The sequence below is a fragment of the Marmota flaviventris genome, chromosome 1 (assembly GCF_047511675.1).
Source record: "Marmota flaviventris isolate mMarFla1 chromosome 1, mMarFla1.hap1, whole genome shotgun sequence".
NCBI lineage: Eukaryota > Metazoa > Chordata > Mammalia > Rodentia > Sciuridae > Marmota > Marmota flaviventris.
This window is the reverse complement of record NC_092498.1, coordinates 95,793,312-95,809,632: the sequence shown is the minus strand read 5'-3', so window position 1 is coordinate 95,809,632 and position 16,321 is coordinate 95,793,312. Positions and strand designations below refer to the sequence as shown.

Sequence of the window (16,321 nt, the reverse complement as noted above, 5' to 3'; positions counted from 1 at the left end):
ATTTTTCCAGTGAACTGATTTCTGATTGAAGTCAAGAGGAGTGCCTTGTTCAGACAGTTTCTGGAAAGGGTACAGAAATGCCACAATTGTGGGTGAGTGAGATCTGTTCTTTGGAACCAGAGAGTAGGGGATTTCCCTGGGAATTCAGGCCACCATCTTTAGGACTGTTGGCTGGTGACACGGTGAGACAGGTCAAGTACAAAGGCCACAGAGCATTCGTGTTATTTCAAGTTGTCTTTACATTGACTACCCACTCTCTTGGTTTCTGGAGATCTTTAGTGTCTGGAATCCTGAAAAAATGTTGTTTCTAAAAGCTTCTTATTTCTTCAGTGTTCCTAGAAGGAGGGAAGCTTGGAGCTGCCTTTCTACCATTTTGCTGACACCACGCCAACAGATCAATTCAGATATCCTCTACCGAACATGACCAAATCACAACTCAAGGTAGTCCCTTCTAATCTGCCCCTCTCTTCTGAATCCTTTCTCTGGGATGGATTAGATTATTTTCTCAGTTACTTAAATTGGGAAGCTTCATCCTTTTTTTCCCCCCAGTTCTTTAATAAGGTCATAGTCAATCATCAAGTCCTCTCTACAGTGCAGGTTTCTAAGAATTATCTGATCAGCCCACCTCTCTGAAACTCTCTTGTTTCTATATTGATTCAATCTTCTGTAATCTTTCCCATTGACATTGCCATGCATCCTGCCTGCTTAGTGTGATCTCATTCTCCTTTCCATATCTTATATGCATCTCTAGCAGCCCTAGAACACACACTTATTTTCTATCTCTTGCTCTTGAATGTCCTAGCTTGTTTAGCAAAAGGACTATGTATATTCAGTCCTGCAACTGTATCCTGCAGATAGCAACACTGAATACTGACCAAAATCCTAACCCTCTGAGTGATATGACAGAGTAGAGGATGCACATTAAGACAAACCAGCATCAAGATACACACACACACACACACACACACACACACAAGCATCAAAAAAAGATGAAGATGTTAGCCGAAAGACACTGCTATCAGAAGCTATAAGCAAAATGTAGCTCTACCGAAAGCCCCCACAGCTGCCAATCATTTGTCACTTGTCATCCCATCAAGTTTGCATTTCCATGGAGGAAACAACCTTTATTCAACTGATTTTGTATATTAACTGAGCCCACAGTTCAAGCCAGATATAGGACACATATCTTATCAATTTGAATGTTCACTCATGGTGTGATCATGCCTTGGTCTTTAGTAGAGTGATAGTTATGGAAGAAGCTATACCTTGTTATGTTATATATATTTTATATATAAAATACTTTGATTCAGTATTCTAATATCTGGATAAGTCATAGCCTAAATTACAATACTAAGGAAACAATAGGCTCTTCTCTCCCGAGGAATCTTGTTGAGTATGAAAGGGTTTCTCCATTTCATAGTTGTTACAGTTTAGAGATAAGGTATCTTCCAAAAGCTCATATGTGAGAAAATGCATGAAATTTTAGAGCGAAATGATTGGGTTATGAGAGTTTTGGCTTAATCACTGCATTAATCCCCTGAGAGGGATTAATTGGGTGGTAACTGTAAGGCAGGTAGGGTGTGGCTGGAGGAGGTGGCTCATTGGGAATGTGCCTTTGGGGTTTATATCTTGTCACAGGTGAGTGAAGCTCTTACTCTGCTTCTTGGTGGGATATCCTGAGCTGTTTCCCTCTACCACACCCTTCTGTCAGGATGTCCTTCCTCACCTTGGGCCCAGACCAATGGAGCTCGCCTTCTAAGGATTGGGGTCTTTTGATCACAGCAATGAAAAAGCTGACTCAAACAATAGTGCTTCTTGTTTTGCTTTGGATGCACCTCAATTTGGCCCATGCAGGGGAGGATAGCACTACACTCAGGAAAAGGCTCCCAGCCACATATGAGTCAGCAGCCAGAGCCATTATGGTGGAAACTTATGAACTTGGCCTCTAAAAATAAAGAAGCTTTGATGAAAGAAGTCATCCATCTCACACTCCATCTCCCATGTGGCCTACGCTGCTTAGTAAAGAAGGGGACTTAATGCACATACCTATTAGGTAGCTACCTCCACCCAACAAGTATTTATGATTTTTACTCTTCTGTTACATCACCATATGTCACCCACAGTTAGTTAGTAGGTTCTGCATTGCAAAATACTTAAGAGAACAGAGCTCCGGCTGCTGAATGAGACTCAGGATAGTCAAAGTAAAGGAAAGTGAAGTACAGGGACTTCATGAGACTCCCAAGGCTTGCAAACTCAGGGGTGCCTCATCCCACTCTCTCCATCTTGTCCCTTGACTGTAGATGCCCCAGCCTGGCTGCATGCAACTGAACTTCCCAAGTCACTGGCATAATGAAGCTTGGAACTGTGAGGCTGCTGTGAAACAGCCTAGTATGTCTGGTAGTAAATATACTTTGTTTCAGAAATATGGGAATGGTTCTAATCTTCCCAGGACAGTCTTGTCTTAGACTTAGTCCCAGCAGCAGAGGGAAGAAAATCACAATAAAAGTGGTACATACTTCATAGTACTTACTTTAATTGTTCTCTGGATTCTCATCGTCTCCAAACACTCTACTAATGGCCTCTGATGCCTCGAGGGTATTTGATGCTCCATGGACAGCATTTTTCAAAATATTTATTCCAAATCTGGCTCGGATGGATTCTGGGGACAGTAGTCTTGCTTCTTCTGGGTCTACTGTACCTATCAATCTTCTCCATTCTGCAATAGCATTCCACCTTGTCAGAACCATGATCAAAGATGGGCCCCTGCAAATAATAACACTTTAGGAAGATATGGGCTGCTTGCAACAGTGCAGATGACATACATGGCTAAAGTCTGAATGTCACAGGCCCATCCACAGAGCTATTCTTTATCCTTTGCCCTAATAAGTATGACTTTGGGTTTTCCTTTTTTCATGTTTCCCTCATCCAACAGGTTTTTGTGCTAGATGAGTGTTGTACTTTAATTCTAGAGAATACCTGTCAATAGATTCATTATTTTTGCTACTCTAGAGACATTCTCACTGACCCAGAATTTGTTGCTTTGTGGTTGTCCTTAAGTGTCTAGCCCTTCCAAGAATTGCTAATACTCCAGAAAGCTGCATTGCTCAGGTCCCTTCATTCCCAGAGTAGACTATATCCAGTGACTTGGTCAATGTGAGAGTACAAAGGCCTGGTCATCTCCGTCACAACACAGAACAGCTGGGCCTCTATCTTGTCAGCAGAGGCTGCGTCAGTCTGCACTGTACCATGACTTTTCTTTCTTTTGCATCCTGTTTCTTTCTAGCCTCACCTACATGGTGCCCTTAATAAACAACCTGAACTCTGCTGCTTCCAGGGAATAGAACCTGCAACAGAATTCAAAGTTAGTTTTGTTTTCTAAACTGTGATGGTATAGGTACTCAAAGTCTCTAGGTTTCTGTTTATTATTTGTATCTAATGACAACTTACATATTGGCCAACCTTTTGTTGGAACTCTGTCATTTTTGTCTTTCTATATCAACAAATGACAGTCACTGACAAATGTTCAGGGACTGCAAAGGGGAGATAACGCATTTAAAACTGAGAGAGCATTCTGAACTGTGAAGCCTAATAAGTATGTGAATATGTGTGCATGTGTGTAGATGTTTCTCTAATTTTTTTTAACTCAAGGTGAATGGATATGGTTGTTCAGATAATTATGAGCTCTTTGTAAAAGGGACTTCTGTGGAACATCATTCTGGAGTAGAGATTCCCTGGGGCCTATCCAAACTCTAGTTTTGTGATTGTGAACAAACCCAGCCCTGGGCCTCTGTTCTCTCATAATCAAAGTAGAAATTCTAGTAAAATTATGACATAGAGTTGTCATAGAATCTAATGAGATATTAAGTATAAGTAGGTAGAAGTAGCCCTGGAATTAAGTGAACACTCAAAAAATGTTAAACTTTAATTCTTGTGGAATGCCTAATGAAGCTGTGTGTTGCCAGAAATAGATCCACCACGTGGAAGAAGGATATTACAAAGAAAAAATATTTATTTTTATAATATTTACATATATATATATAACATTATTAATTATATATAATATTATATATATATATATATATATATATATATACACACACACACACACACACACACACACACACACTACATATCATAAACTTACTCAGCTAATACTGCCAACACATCTTTATAAAACTCTTTGTTTTCTATTGGGAAATAAACTTTTTTTGCCTCTTCCGGAGTTAGGACTATTTCCTTCAACTGAGTCAGTTCAAATCCTGAATCCTTGATGATCTTCAGGATGATCTCTAGGGGAAGCAAATATTTGGTTATATTGCAGATTGTTCCACTATTGCTCCATAGATCGAAATAATAGAGGAAAATAATAGTTTCACTTGCATATTGTAGTTTAAGAAATCAAATCTGAGTCAAACTAAATTAGACTTTAAAGTCACCAAATCGTTACTTAGGAGAGTGTTAAGACATGAATGTATATGTCTAATTCAGAAACCACCTGGGGCCCTAGAGAACTAACAAAAAGGAGAAGGAGGAACCCTGCTAGACTGCTAAGAATAAAGATGTGTTTTCATCTCCGTGGTATAAATGCCCATGAATTTCTTCCTGGAATTGTGTTGAAGTGATGTCTCCTGAAAAGTTAGGTGGTCAGTGTAAGAAGTAAAGTGAATCTATTAAAATTTCACAATGGCCTTAATATTGAGGACTGCACTCTGGAGACAAAGGACAGAAAGGCACAGTTAAAGTATTCGAAGCAGGACTAAGTTCTGATTTATTCTCCAGAAAGTCAATTTTCTTTGCAGTATGGAGGATGAATTAGGGTGGCAGAGGTGGATGTGGCCTTGTGTGTTCAAGGCATCCATTCTCTGAAAAAAAAGCAGCATGTTGGAAAATAAAAGTTGATTTCTATACTTGGTAATAAGCAGAAAGGAAGAAAGTGGCTGAGGTAAAGGGTCCTAGATAAATAGGGAATATTGAAAGAGACATAGATCCATCCTCTGCCAAGGCCTACCTGATACAAAAACTACTCATCATACAAATCTGAGAGAACATTCTGAACTGAGAAGCTGAGAAAGGTAAACCCAAAATCTCTTTAACTCTTAGTGAACCACATAAAGGAGATTGTGCAGGCAGGTCCAATATGCAATAATAAATGCTACCATGCACCGTGAATCTTACCTAAACTCCCCAAAGAGATCAAATTAAAATCACTTTTGTGATTAACAATATTTTTCTTCCCCCAGCAAAGAAAGGAAGAAGGAAGAAGGAAGGAAGGTAGGTAGGTAGCAGGCAGCAGCGAAAGGTCAACAAAAGACATCATAACACAACACTCTAATGTGGATCGAGAAGTTTGCACATGAAAACACCATGATTCAAAACTTTGAAATTGTTAATCAAAAAGTAGATGTAAAATAAAAGCTAACTGCATTCACGAAAGAAATCAAAGGAAAAGATAAGATCATCATGGAAATAGAGAACAAATTAAATGAGGTCTAGTGGATATGTGACAGAGAAAACAGGAATAAAATTAGCTAAAAGAAGGAAAATCGAATGAAGAATGAAAAGATGATAAAAAAGAAAGTAATGGATATAGAGGTTAGAGGTTAGGCAAAAATAAGCTTGTATACTTGTGTGTGTGTGTGTGTACATATGTGCATGCATGTGTATGTGTGTGTACAAAATTAAATATTACATATTTATTTTTTAAATTTTATCTTGTCATACCAAAAGAAAAGAAAATTCAAGTTATGACAGGGAATCTCCTGTTATTTCCAGTGAAGTCCTTAAGGAAAAAAAATCAGAACAAAGAAAGAAAATTGACATTTGAAGCTATAAGTCATGGTAGATTTAGGACAGCAGTTTAGAGGAAGGCTGAATTCCTAGTTGCTCTATTGATAACAATTCAACCATAAAAGCTTCTGCACAGCAAAAGAAACTATTAGAAATGTAAAGACAGAACCTACAGAATGGGAGAAAATCTTTGGTAGCTACTCTTCTGACAGAGGATTAATATGTAGAATACATAAGGAACTCAAAAAATGTTACATCAAGTATCTCAATTTAAAAAATGGACAAAAAATTAAACATTCAAAAGAAGAAATACAAATGGCCAATAAATATATTTTAAAAATGCTCAATATTAGCAGTCACCATTATGAATCAGAACTACAGGAGAAATAGAAACATACTAAAAATAGGTAACTAGGGGCTGGAGTAGTGGCTCAGTGGTAGAGCATACACCTAGCAAGTGCAAGGTCCTGGGTTCTATCCTTAGCATTACATAAAATAAATAAATAAATAAACAAATAAAATAAAGGTATTGTGTCCAACTACAACTAAAAAATAAATATTAAAAAATAAGTAATTAATGTATTGCCAACAGATCTAGACAGATAAAGGTGGGGAAAAATAAAGTAAGGGTATCAAACATGAATCAAACAACCAGTAAAGTAGGGATTATATTCAAACTTTGCACCATGAAAATAGAGAACATCCCCTCTCACACATACAGAAGATTCACAAGCATTTACCAGATGGCAATTAAATGAAACCACAACAATTTCAGTAAAGAAATAAGGGGGAAAATTCTCTAATCACAACACACTGAAGTAAGACACTAATAAACGATAGAATTTCTTTTTCATCAGAATAATTTGGTTAAAAACATCTATTTTCAAAAAGTAAACTGATTTATTGAATGACTTGAAGATCCAAAGGAAAACTCAAGCCAAAATTGAAAAATTTCTAAAATCTAATAATAATGAAAATACTGTGCAACAGAAACTGTGGCTTTAATTCAGTAAAAAGTAACAGGAAAATGTATAACCTTAAAAACTTATATTGGGCTGGGGATGTGGTTCAAGCGGTAGCACACTCGCCTGGCAAGCACGGGGTGCTGGGTTCGATCCTCAGCACCACATAAAAATAAAACAAAGATGTTGTGTCCACCAAAAACTAAAAAATAAACATTAAAAAATTCTCTCTCTCTTAAAAAATTATTTAAAAAATCAATAAAAATAAAGGGATAAAAGTGAATGAATTATATATTTAACTTAAAAAACTAGAAGAACATAAAATTTTAAATAATACTAAGAAATAAAAGAAAGGAAATAATGAAGATAAGATAAAAAGAGAACTCATAAATAAATCAAATTCTTGTTTGAAAGACAACAAAGTAAGAAATGGCAAGGTAAACAGTCTTTTAAACAGAGGAAATAGGAGAAGAAGAAATTATTCAGCAAGCTTGATAAGGATGGAATAGATAATTTCCTAGGAAAATTCAATTTTGTGAAATTAATTCCAGGGGAGATAGAAAGTTTAAATAGATCAATTTCCATAAAATGGAGAAAAACAACAGGTCAAAATGTCCACAGGAAAATTCTAACAACCCTTCAAATGTCAATTCCAGTGCTACTTAAACTCTTTCAGAATACTGAAAATATGTTCATTTTATGAAGCATTCCACTGTTACCTAAATTTGATAAAACTTGCACACACAAAAAAATTAAAAGAAATACCAAGCTCACTTTTAAGTTTCAGTGCAAAAAAAAAAAAAAAATCAAATGAAATGTAAGCAAATATAACAGAAAAGCATATCTGAAAATGCATCATGACTTAGGTGAGATTTATAAGGAATGAAAAGATAGCTCAATATTAGGAATACCCTTACTATCATCTTCAGTGTGAATATACATATGGAGAGGAAAATCATCATTTAGGTCAACTCTGCAATGAAATTCAACAAAATTTGTTGTTGTTTTTGTTTGTTCATTTGTTCTTTGGTGCTGGGAATCAAATCCAGGGCCTCACATATTCTAAACACATGCTCTACCACTGAACTATACCTCCAGTCCAGTGTAATTTTTAACTACAAGAGAGACAGAGAGAAGAATGGGGGTGGGTGGGCAGAAGAGACAAAGAGGAACAGAAAATGAGAGAAATACAGAGAGCTGAGATTATGATAAAGTGCAATGCAAACATGGCAAAGTCAATTGCTGAACCTAGATGGAGGGATTTGTATAGTAATTGCATTATTCTTAAAACTTTTCTATAGTTACAAAATTTTCACAAATTCTGGAAGAAAAATGCATGCATTCACTTTTATTTTAAAATGCTTACCTCTTTGTTCATGTGTTACATGAGGCTTAATCAATGCTAAAGTGCTCTGAAGAGGAAAGAAATACTCTATATCCCTTTGAGCAATTTCACTGGAATTGCTTCCATACAACTGGTTGAAAGGCAGTCCATCCATTGCAAACCGAGCACATAAACTTTGAAAAAAGAAGTCAAGTTAAAAAAAAAAAAAAACTAATATAACAGTGCCACATGATTTAACACCATTTATGTAAGTTGTTCAAAAGCTATCGAGAAACAGCAACACATCTGGGTCTAGGTACTCTGACATAGGAAGTCATTATACAGTGGCATGGACCATGCTATTTCCTTTCAAATATAGAACAATCATTAGGAATAAAGGAGGTCATCATTTAAATCATCATGGTAATGGATATTGCTAGATAAATATGAAAGAAGGAATGGATACTCTGCCTAGTGAAAAAGCCCAGATCCTATAGAATCCTGGTTGCATTATTTTTTAACTGTGTGATACTGGGCAATGAGTAAACTACTCTGTGCTTCATTGTCTCAAAACTTTTAGAAGATGGTTTTGGGATGCAGTCAAATGGTGATTTGAAACATATGGTGCATACATTCATGCATATGGTGTAGGAATTCTTAATATTTCTTCCCCTGCTCTCCAGGAAATATTATTAAGAATTAGATGGCATCTGACTTTATGCCAAAGATAACAAATTATTAACATTTAATCCAGGAGATACTATAATAGAATCCTCTAGATAAGTAAGCACAGCATTAAAAGAGGAGCATATGGTACAGCTTTGTAGAAAGAGGCTGAGTGATGTCAACTACACTGGAGAATCCATGTTGGGTTGCAGCATTTATTCTGCTTTTGCTTCCATTCCTAAGGAAGATTATGGGTCTCAGAAATCAATTATTGTTCCTGAGTTCTGACAGTTGTCTTTGTTATCTCTCTATTGATGCTTAGTTCAGTAAAGGAGACCCTTTCTGACCATTTAAATTTCTGCCCTTAAAAAACAGTCCTGAGCAGCCAACCCAATAAAATCCAGCTCTGCTGAATAATATCCTTTCCTGCTCAGAATGATGTATGTCTTCTTTATATTGATGAAAACTGGCTTTCTTTAAGAACTTTTTGTCTTTTTTGTTTCAGTAACCCAGTCATATTTCCCTTTTGCCATATCCACTTGACCATTCCACGTGGCCCTTGGCTATTCCCACACCTCTGGTTTGAAGATAATTTTTTTCCAAGTCCTCTGAAGCCTGTGATTGCTGGGAATGGGGAATTTTCACAGTGAATGACAAAAACACTGTAAGCCATTCCACAACCAGCCCCACTGTTCAGCCATTAACCATGATTACTGGAAAAAGAGTCCGTAGGGGTAAAAGTTACTGAAGGATGGGCTACAGGGAAGAAAGGTTGAGAATGAGTGGTTGTAAGTGACATCTTTCAGATAAACCAGTACACAGAAAAGAACCTGATGACCAATTGAAGGAAAGGGGCAGAGCTCTCTCAAAGAGTTATTTCTAAAGTCGTCCATGAGAGCTAAATAGAGCCAAGGAAATTGGAAATGGAGATACCAAAGAAAAATAATGGCCATGAACTTAGGGTATTCTCACATAATATTAGTCAAAACCGTGAGAGGGGGCAGTCACTGAGCATCTGTGCTTAGCATAAAGGTCTCTGTATTGATGTGCAACCTCCATCTTTAGAACCACATGTCTAGACCAGTTTGCCTGTGGGCATAAGCCTGTGACAACGGGAGTTTCTCTGTGGCACCATGCCTTGCATTCTATGGTACAGGTGATTGAGAGGTTCTATGGCCCTCAGCTCACACCATTTGCAGAGCGATCAATCTGTATTATCTTTGCAGTAACTGGCACTGAGGCTGATTAAGTGGTAAAAATGTGTTGTGTAGGAAAAGTAAGATTCAATTATATCCTACCCCAGATAAATCATTTCACTTTTAAGTGATGCTTCATATGTACCTTTATTTAATATGTCAACACATAGGTCAAGTTTGCTGTGCCTTATGAAGCATCCTTTTTCATGTACACTGGAAAGAAGAGCCTTTCTTCTCCTCAGTTAAATCCTAGCTTGAAATCAGCATGAAAAATTCAAGTGAACTGTACTTCTCTTTGTTTCCCCAAATTATACACCAAGTATGAAGTGGCAAGAGATACTATTCCTATCTTCCATATTTTACCAAGCCCAATAGCTAAGATCAATTAATATTAAAATACTGCCTGCTCTGTGCCAGATACCATGCCATGTGTCAACCTGATAACAGAGTTTAGTTGACTTCTAAGATTCCTCAGTAAACTACCTCAGTAAATTAGAGTACATATTCAGTTAGTCATCATTATCTTGAAACTCTGTGATCATGTAAAGAGGCTGCAGTTGCCATCATATCCCTTTCTCAGAAGAACTTTCTCCTAAATAGCAAGTGAGATGGATATTTCTTCCAAAATATGACCTGTTGGTTAGGTTTTCACCTATTAGTTCCCAGTCCCAAGTCAAGCATCTCACAACCTTCTCTTGCAAAACATTGTCCAACTTCAAGCTTCTTGTGGTATAGATATTAGGTGTCCCCCAAAAGTTCATGTGTGAGACAATGCAAGAAGGTCTGGAAGTAAAATGTTTGAGTTGTGAAAGCCTTAACTTAATCAGTGCATTAATATCCTGATAAGGATTAACTGAGTAGTAAATGTAGGCAGGTAGGGTGTGGCTAAAGGAGGAGGGTCACTGGAGTTGTGTCTTGAAGTTTGCATTTGTCCTGGTGAGGAGAGTTGGTGCCATGTCCCCACCTGCTTTTCTCTGCCATGTATGTCCTCTGTGTTTTCCCTCATCTTGGGCCCCAAGGAATAAATCAGCCATCTGTGAATTTAGATTTGTGAAACGATGAGCCTCAAAATAAAATTTTCCTCCTCTAAAATTTTTCTTGTCAGGTCCTTTGGTCAGAAGAGAAAAAAAAAAATGACTAAAACAGACATTGGTACCACGAAGTCACAGCTGCTGCTATGACTAACCTGACCATATAGTTCAGAGGATTTGGGAGCTTTTTCAAATTTGTGAGAGGATTTTTGGAAAGTTTAATGATGCAAGATGAAAAAGGTTTAGAATGTTGTTAGTGGAGCTTAATGGGTGATGGTGATTATGAAGGAAATTCGTAAGATCATAATGCCAATAGGACTGTGGGCAATAAAGATGGGGCTCATGAGGTTTCAGAGGAGGAATCTATTGGAAGTTGGACCAAAGTTCATTCATGTTATGTTCTAATGTTTATAAGAAGTTGCCTATGGTTTGGCTGTGTCCTAAGACTTTCTGTGAGGCTTCATTTAAAGATGATGAGCTGGTGGAGGAAACTTCAAGGCAGCACAGCCTTTGGTGTGGGGGCTGTTACGGATGTTGCTGGCAGTGTTTAGTGAAGTTTACCATGATAATCAAGAGCATAAAGATTTGAGAAGCTTGCAGTTTGGTCAGAAAATTGGGAGTCAAATTGAGGCTAGCTAGTTGTGAGGAGGAAGCTGAAGTGGCAGTAGACATGATTAAGAAATGCCAGTAACAGGGGACATTGTCCTAGCAAAGGTGCAGAAATTGAACAGAGACAAGCCAACAGAGAGGCCATGTGGACTGCAACCGTCAAAGCCTAATGTTTTCTCAAAAGGGGCAGAGCTACATACACCCTTTGTAGAAAACATTAGGATGCCATGTGCCCTAGGTGCTGGGCATGGAGCTTCAGGACTTGTTTGCCCAGTTACATTCTGGCATTGCTTTGGTCCCATCTCTTCTTTCTATGCACATATTTCTCCATTTTGTAATGGAAATATTGACTCTGTGCCTTTATATATCGGATATAGATATAACTTGTTTTTAATTTTTACAGGGGTTCATGCTAAGAGTTTGAGTCTCAGAGAAGACTTTGAACTTGTACTTTTGAGTGATTCTGGAACAGTTGAGAATATGGGGAACCTTGAAAATGGACTAAATAAATTTTGCATTGTGTGATGATCATGAGCTTTGAGGAGCCAGGGATAATGTGTTATGATTTTGATATTAGGTGTTCCACAAAAGCTCATGTGTATGACAATGTAAGGAGGTTTATAAGATCTTCAGTCTAATCAGTACATTAATCTCATGATAGGAATTAACTGACTGGTCACTGTAGGCAGGTAGGGTGTGACTGGAGGTAGGTCACTGGGGACATGCCTTTGGGGTTTATATTTTGTCCTCTTGAGGAAACCCCCCCCTCCCCTTTTTCCTGGTGCCATGTTCCCAGGGGCTTTTCTCCTCCACACCCTTCTGCCATGATGTTCTACCTCACTTCCTCAAGCCTGAAAAATTGAGTCAGCCATCTATGAACTAAGATGTCTGAAACTGTCACCCCCAAAACAAACTTTTATTCTTCTAATTGTTCTTGTCAGGTCTTTGGGTCACAGCAGCTAAAACAGCTGTCAAAAACAGAGCTGGTTTTGGATAGGACATCCATCATAATCTGTTTACTACTTCTTAAGGAATAGAAGGTTTTCTGAGAAGCTTCTTTTCACCAAATCTGTTCCTTTACCCTACACTAAAATGAAATCAAATGGACCCATGAAAAAAAATCTAAGGAACCCATGATATGAATCCTACCTCTCTGGAAAATCTTCATTGACTTCGTTAACATTTGTTGGTCCCAGTAGCTTTTTCCAGTATTGTAAACCATTTTCTCTCAATAAAACAAGGAGAAGAGATGGACCACTGTTAGAAAAGAAACAACAATTAAATAAAGTGTGGTTCAGTGTCCAACGACATGTATATAATACAAATATATGTTGTTAAACAGACTAAAAACAAGTCAAAATAATTCTTGAAGTGTCTGAATTTCTATTGATACCCTTTCTTTTTTTTCAAATATTTATTTTTTTAGTTGTAGTTGGACACAATATTGTATTTTATTTATTTATTTTTATGTGGTGCTGAGGATAGAACCCAGGGTCTCACACATGCAAAGCAAGCGCTCTGTTGCTGAGCCACAACCCCGGCCCTATTGATAGCCTTTCAAGAGCATGTTTTAAAAAGGTAAGCAGAGAAAGAAAATGAAGAGAAGACCTGTGGTTCTTTGGGAGCAGTTCTTTTGAGGCTCCTGTGCTCCTGCTGGCTCATGTACCCTTGCTGTATATCTGCTTCTGCTGCTATTTCAGTTACTCTTCTAGGTATCTCAAAATTTTCTAGCATACAATTCATTTCCCAGGACTACTGATCTGTAGGACTAAGAAACCCAGACCAACAGTCAATTCAGACTAACTCAAGAGCCAGTGCTCTGTTTGTACCTGAATTTCTGGTGTCAGTTCAACTAGATGCCAGTAACATCTCAATGCTCTAGTAAAATCCCAGGAAAACCAGAGAAGACAAGGAGCTGAGCAGAAAACTGGGATAGTGTAAGTATTTTCAAAAAAAGTAGACTCAGAGCATGTTTGCAAAGAGAATAGAAAGAAGGGTTAAGAGAAGGCTTAAATGACTTAAAAATAAGTCACATATTTTTATAAACATGGATTCTACTTTACCTCATCATATTTTCTGTAAGTTTGTCATAGTAGTCTTCATTTTCATATTCCTGACACAGCATTTGAGCTTCTTCTTTTGACAATTCTATTTGTCTTTGAAACAGTATTTTAAAGCCTTCAGCTTCAATAACATCCAAAACCTCATCTAAATAAAAGTAATCACATAATATGTTTCAACCTGCTAAGTTACTAGTCATAGGAACAACACATAATAGAATATCGTGAGGGCAAATAATATATTTCCTTCTCAAAGGAAATATAAAAGTTCACAAAAATAACTTCTTAGGTTTCAATTTCAGGTGAATGATGCTTCTTTTCTAAAAAAATTTTATTTGTTCTAATTAGTTATACATGACAGCATTTTGATTCATTGTACACAAATGGAACACAACTTTTCATTTCTCTGCTTGTACATGATGTAGAGTTGCACCACATGTGCAACCATACATGTACCAAGGGTAATGATGTTCATCTCATTCCACCATCTTTCCTGCCCCCATTCCCCCTGCCTTTCCCTCCCTTATCTTTGTGCAATCAAAGTTCCTTCATTCTCCCCACACTACACACACACACACACACACACACACAAACACACACACTCCATTATAGATTAGCTTATCAGAGAGAACATTTGGCCTTTGGTTTTTTGGAATTGGCTTACTTAGTTTAGAATGATATTCTCCAAATCCATCCATTTACCTGCAAATGCCATAATTTTATTCTCTTTTAGTTCTGAGTAATATTCCTTTGTGTATATATACCACCATTTCTTTATCCATTCATCTGTTGAAGGACATCGAGGTTGGTTCCACAGTTTAGCTATTATGAACTGAGCTTCTATTGAACCTTGATGTGATTATGTCAGTATAGTATGCTGATTTTAAGTCCTTTGGGTACAGACCTAGGAGTGGAATAGCTGGGTCAAATGGTGGTTCCATTTTAAGTTTTCCAAGGAATCTCCATACTCTTTTTCCATATGGGTTACACCAATTAGCAGTCCCACTAGCAATGTATGACTGTACCTTTTTCTTCACATCCTCACCAACATTTATTATTGCTTATATTCTTGATAATTGCCATTCTTACTGGAGTGAGATGAAATCTTAGAGTAGTTTTGATTTGCATTTCTCTAATTATTAGAGAAATTGAACACTTTTTTCATATATTTGTTGAAAGATTGCATATCTTCTTCTGAGAAGTATCTGTTCAATTCCTTAGCCCATTTATTTGTTGTTTTTTTTTTTTTTTTTGTTGTTGTTGTTAAGTTTTTGAATTCTTTATATATCCTGAGATTAGTGCTCTATCTGATGTGTGTGTGGTAAAAATGTGCTCCCGTTCTGTAGGTTCTCTCTTCACTTCATTAATTGCTTCTTTTGCTGAGAAGAAGCTATTTAGTTTGAATCCACCACATTTATTAATTCTTGATTTTATTTCTTGCACTTTAGGAGTCTGGCTAAGGAAGTCAGAACCTAATTCAACATGATGAAGATTTAGGCCCACTTTTTCTTCTATTAGGTGCAGGGTGTCTGATCTAATTCCTAGGTCCTTGATCCACTTTGAGTGGAGTTTTGTGCAAGGTGAGGTATAGGGGTTCAATATCATTCTGCTGCATATGAATTTCCAGTTTTCCCAGCACCATTTGCCAATGTATGTTTTCGGTGTCTTGTCTAGTATAATATAACTATATTTATGAGGGTTTGTCTCAGTGTGTTCTATTCTGTATCATTGGTCTTCATGTCTATTTTGGTGGCAATACCATGCCATTTTTGTTACTATAGCTCTGGAGGACAGTTTAAGTTCTAGTATTGTGATGCCTCCTGCTTCACTCTTCTTGCTAAGGAATGTTTTGGCTATTCTGGGCTTCTTATTTTCTCAAATGAATTTCATAATTGCTTTTTCTATTTCTATGAGGAATTTTGTTGGAATTTTAATTGGAATTGCATTAAATCTGTATAATGTTTTTGGTAGTATGGCCATTTTGACAATTTTAATTCTGCCTATCAAGAACATGGGAGATCTTTCCATCTTCTTTAGTGTTCTGTAGTTTTCATTGTGTAAATCTCTTACCCCTTTTGTTAGATTGATTCTCAAGTACTTTTTTATTTTACTTTTTTAGGCTATTGTGAATGGGGTAGTTTTCCTAATTTATCTTTCTGAGGATTCACCACTGATGCATTCAAAATTTGTTTATTATGGAAGGTTTCTATTTAGTCATCAAATCTGAAGCTTAATTTTGCTGGATATAAGATTCTTAGTTGGCATCCATTTTCTTTCAGGATCTCCTAGGTTTGAGGGTCTGAATTGAGAAATCTCCTGAGATCTGGATTGGTTTCCCCTCCCCCTATATGTAATCTGAAACTTTTCTCTTGCAGTATTTAAAATTCTATCCTTATTCTGTATGCTGGCATTTTCATTATAATGTGCCTTGGTGTAGAGCTGTTGTAATTTTATACATTTGGTGTCCTGTAGGTCTCTTGTATTTGGGTTTCCAATCATTCTTCATATTTGGGAAAGTTTCTGATATTATTTCATTGAAGAGATTGTGCATTCCTTTCATTTGTATCTCTTTGCATTCCTCTTTCCTGAAAAATCTTAGATTTGGTATTTTGGTGTTACCCCACAATTCTTTGAGGTTCTGTTCATGGTTTCTTACCATCTTCACTGTGTGGTCAACTATATTTTC

The 16,321-nt window shown here is 37.0% G+C and overlaps 1 protein-coding gene across 1 annotated transcript in view; it reads right to left on the bottom strand.

The window, feature by feature from the left end:
- The window catches only part of Nme8 (NME/NM23 family member 8), a 69,411-nt gene that overhangs the window by 6,377 nt on the left and 46,713 nt on the right, over positions 1 to 16,321 (bottom strand). Inside the window, exons 11-15 of the mRNA XM_027939719.2 lie at positions 13,639 to 13,783; positions 12,725 to 12,832; positions 8,116 to 8,267; positions 4,145 to 4,289; positions 2,531 to 2,763 (exon numbers count right to left, since the gene is read on the bottom strand). Of these exons, the coding sequence (XP_027795520.2) occupies positions 2,532 to 2,763; positions 4,145 to 4,289; positions 8,116 to 8,267; positions 12,725 to 12,832; positions 13,639 to 13,783 (782 nt within the window). The 3' untranslated portion in view covers position 2,531. The remainder of the gene's footprint in view (positions 1 to 2,530; positions 2,764 to 4,144; positions 4,290 to 8,115; positions 8,268 to 12,724; positions 12,833 to 13,638; positions 13,784 to 16,321) is intronic.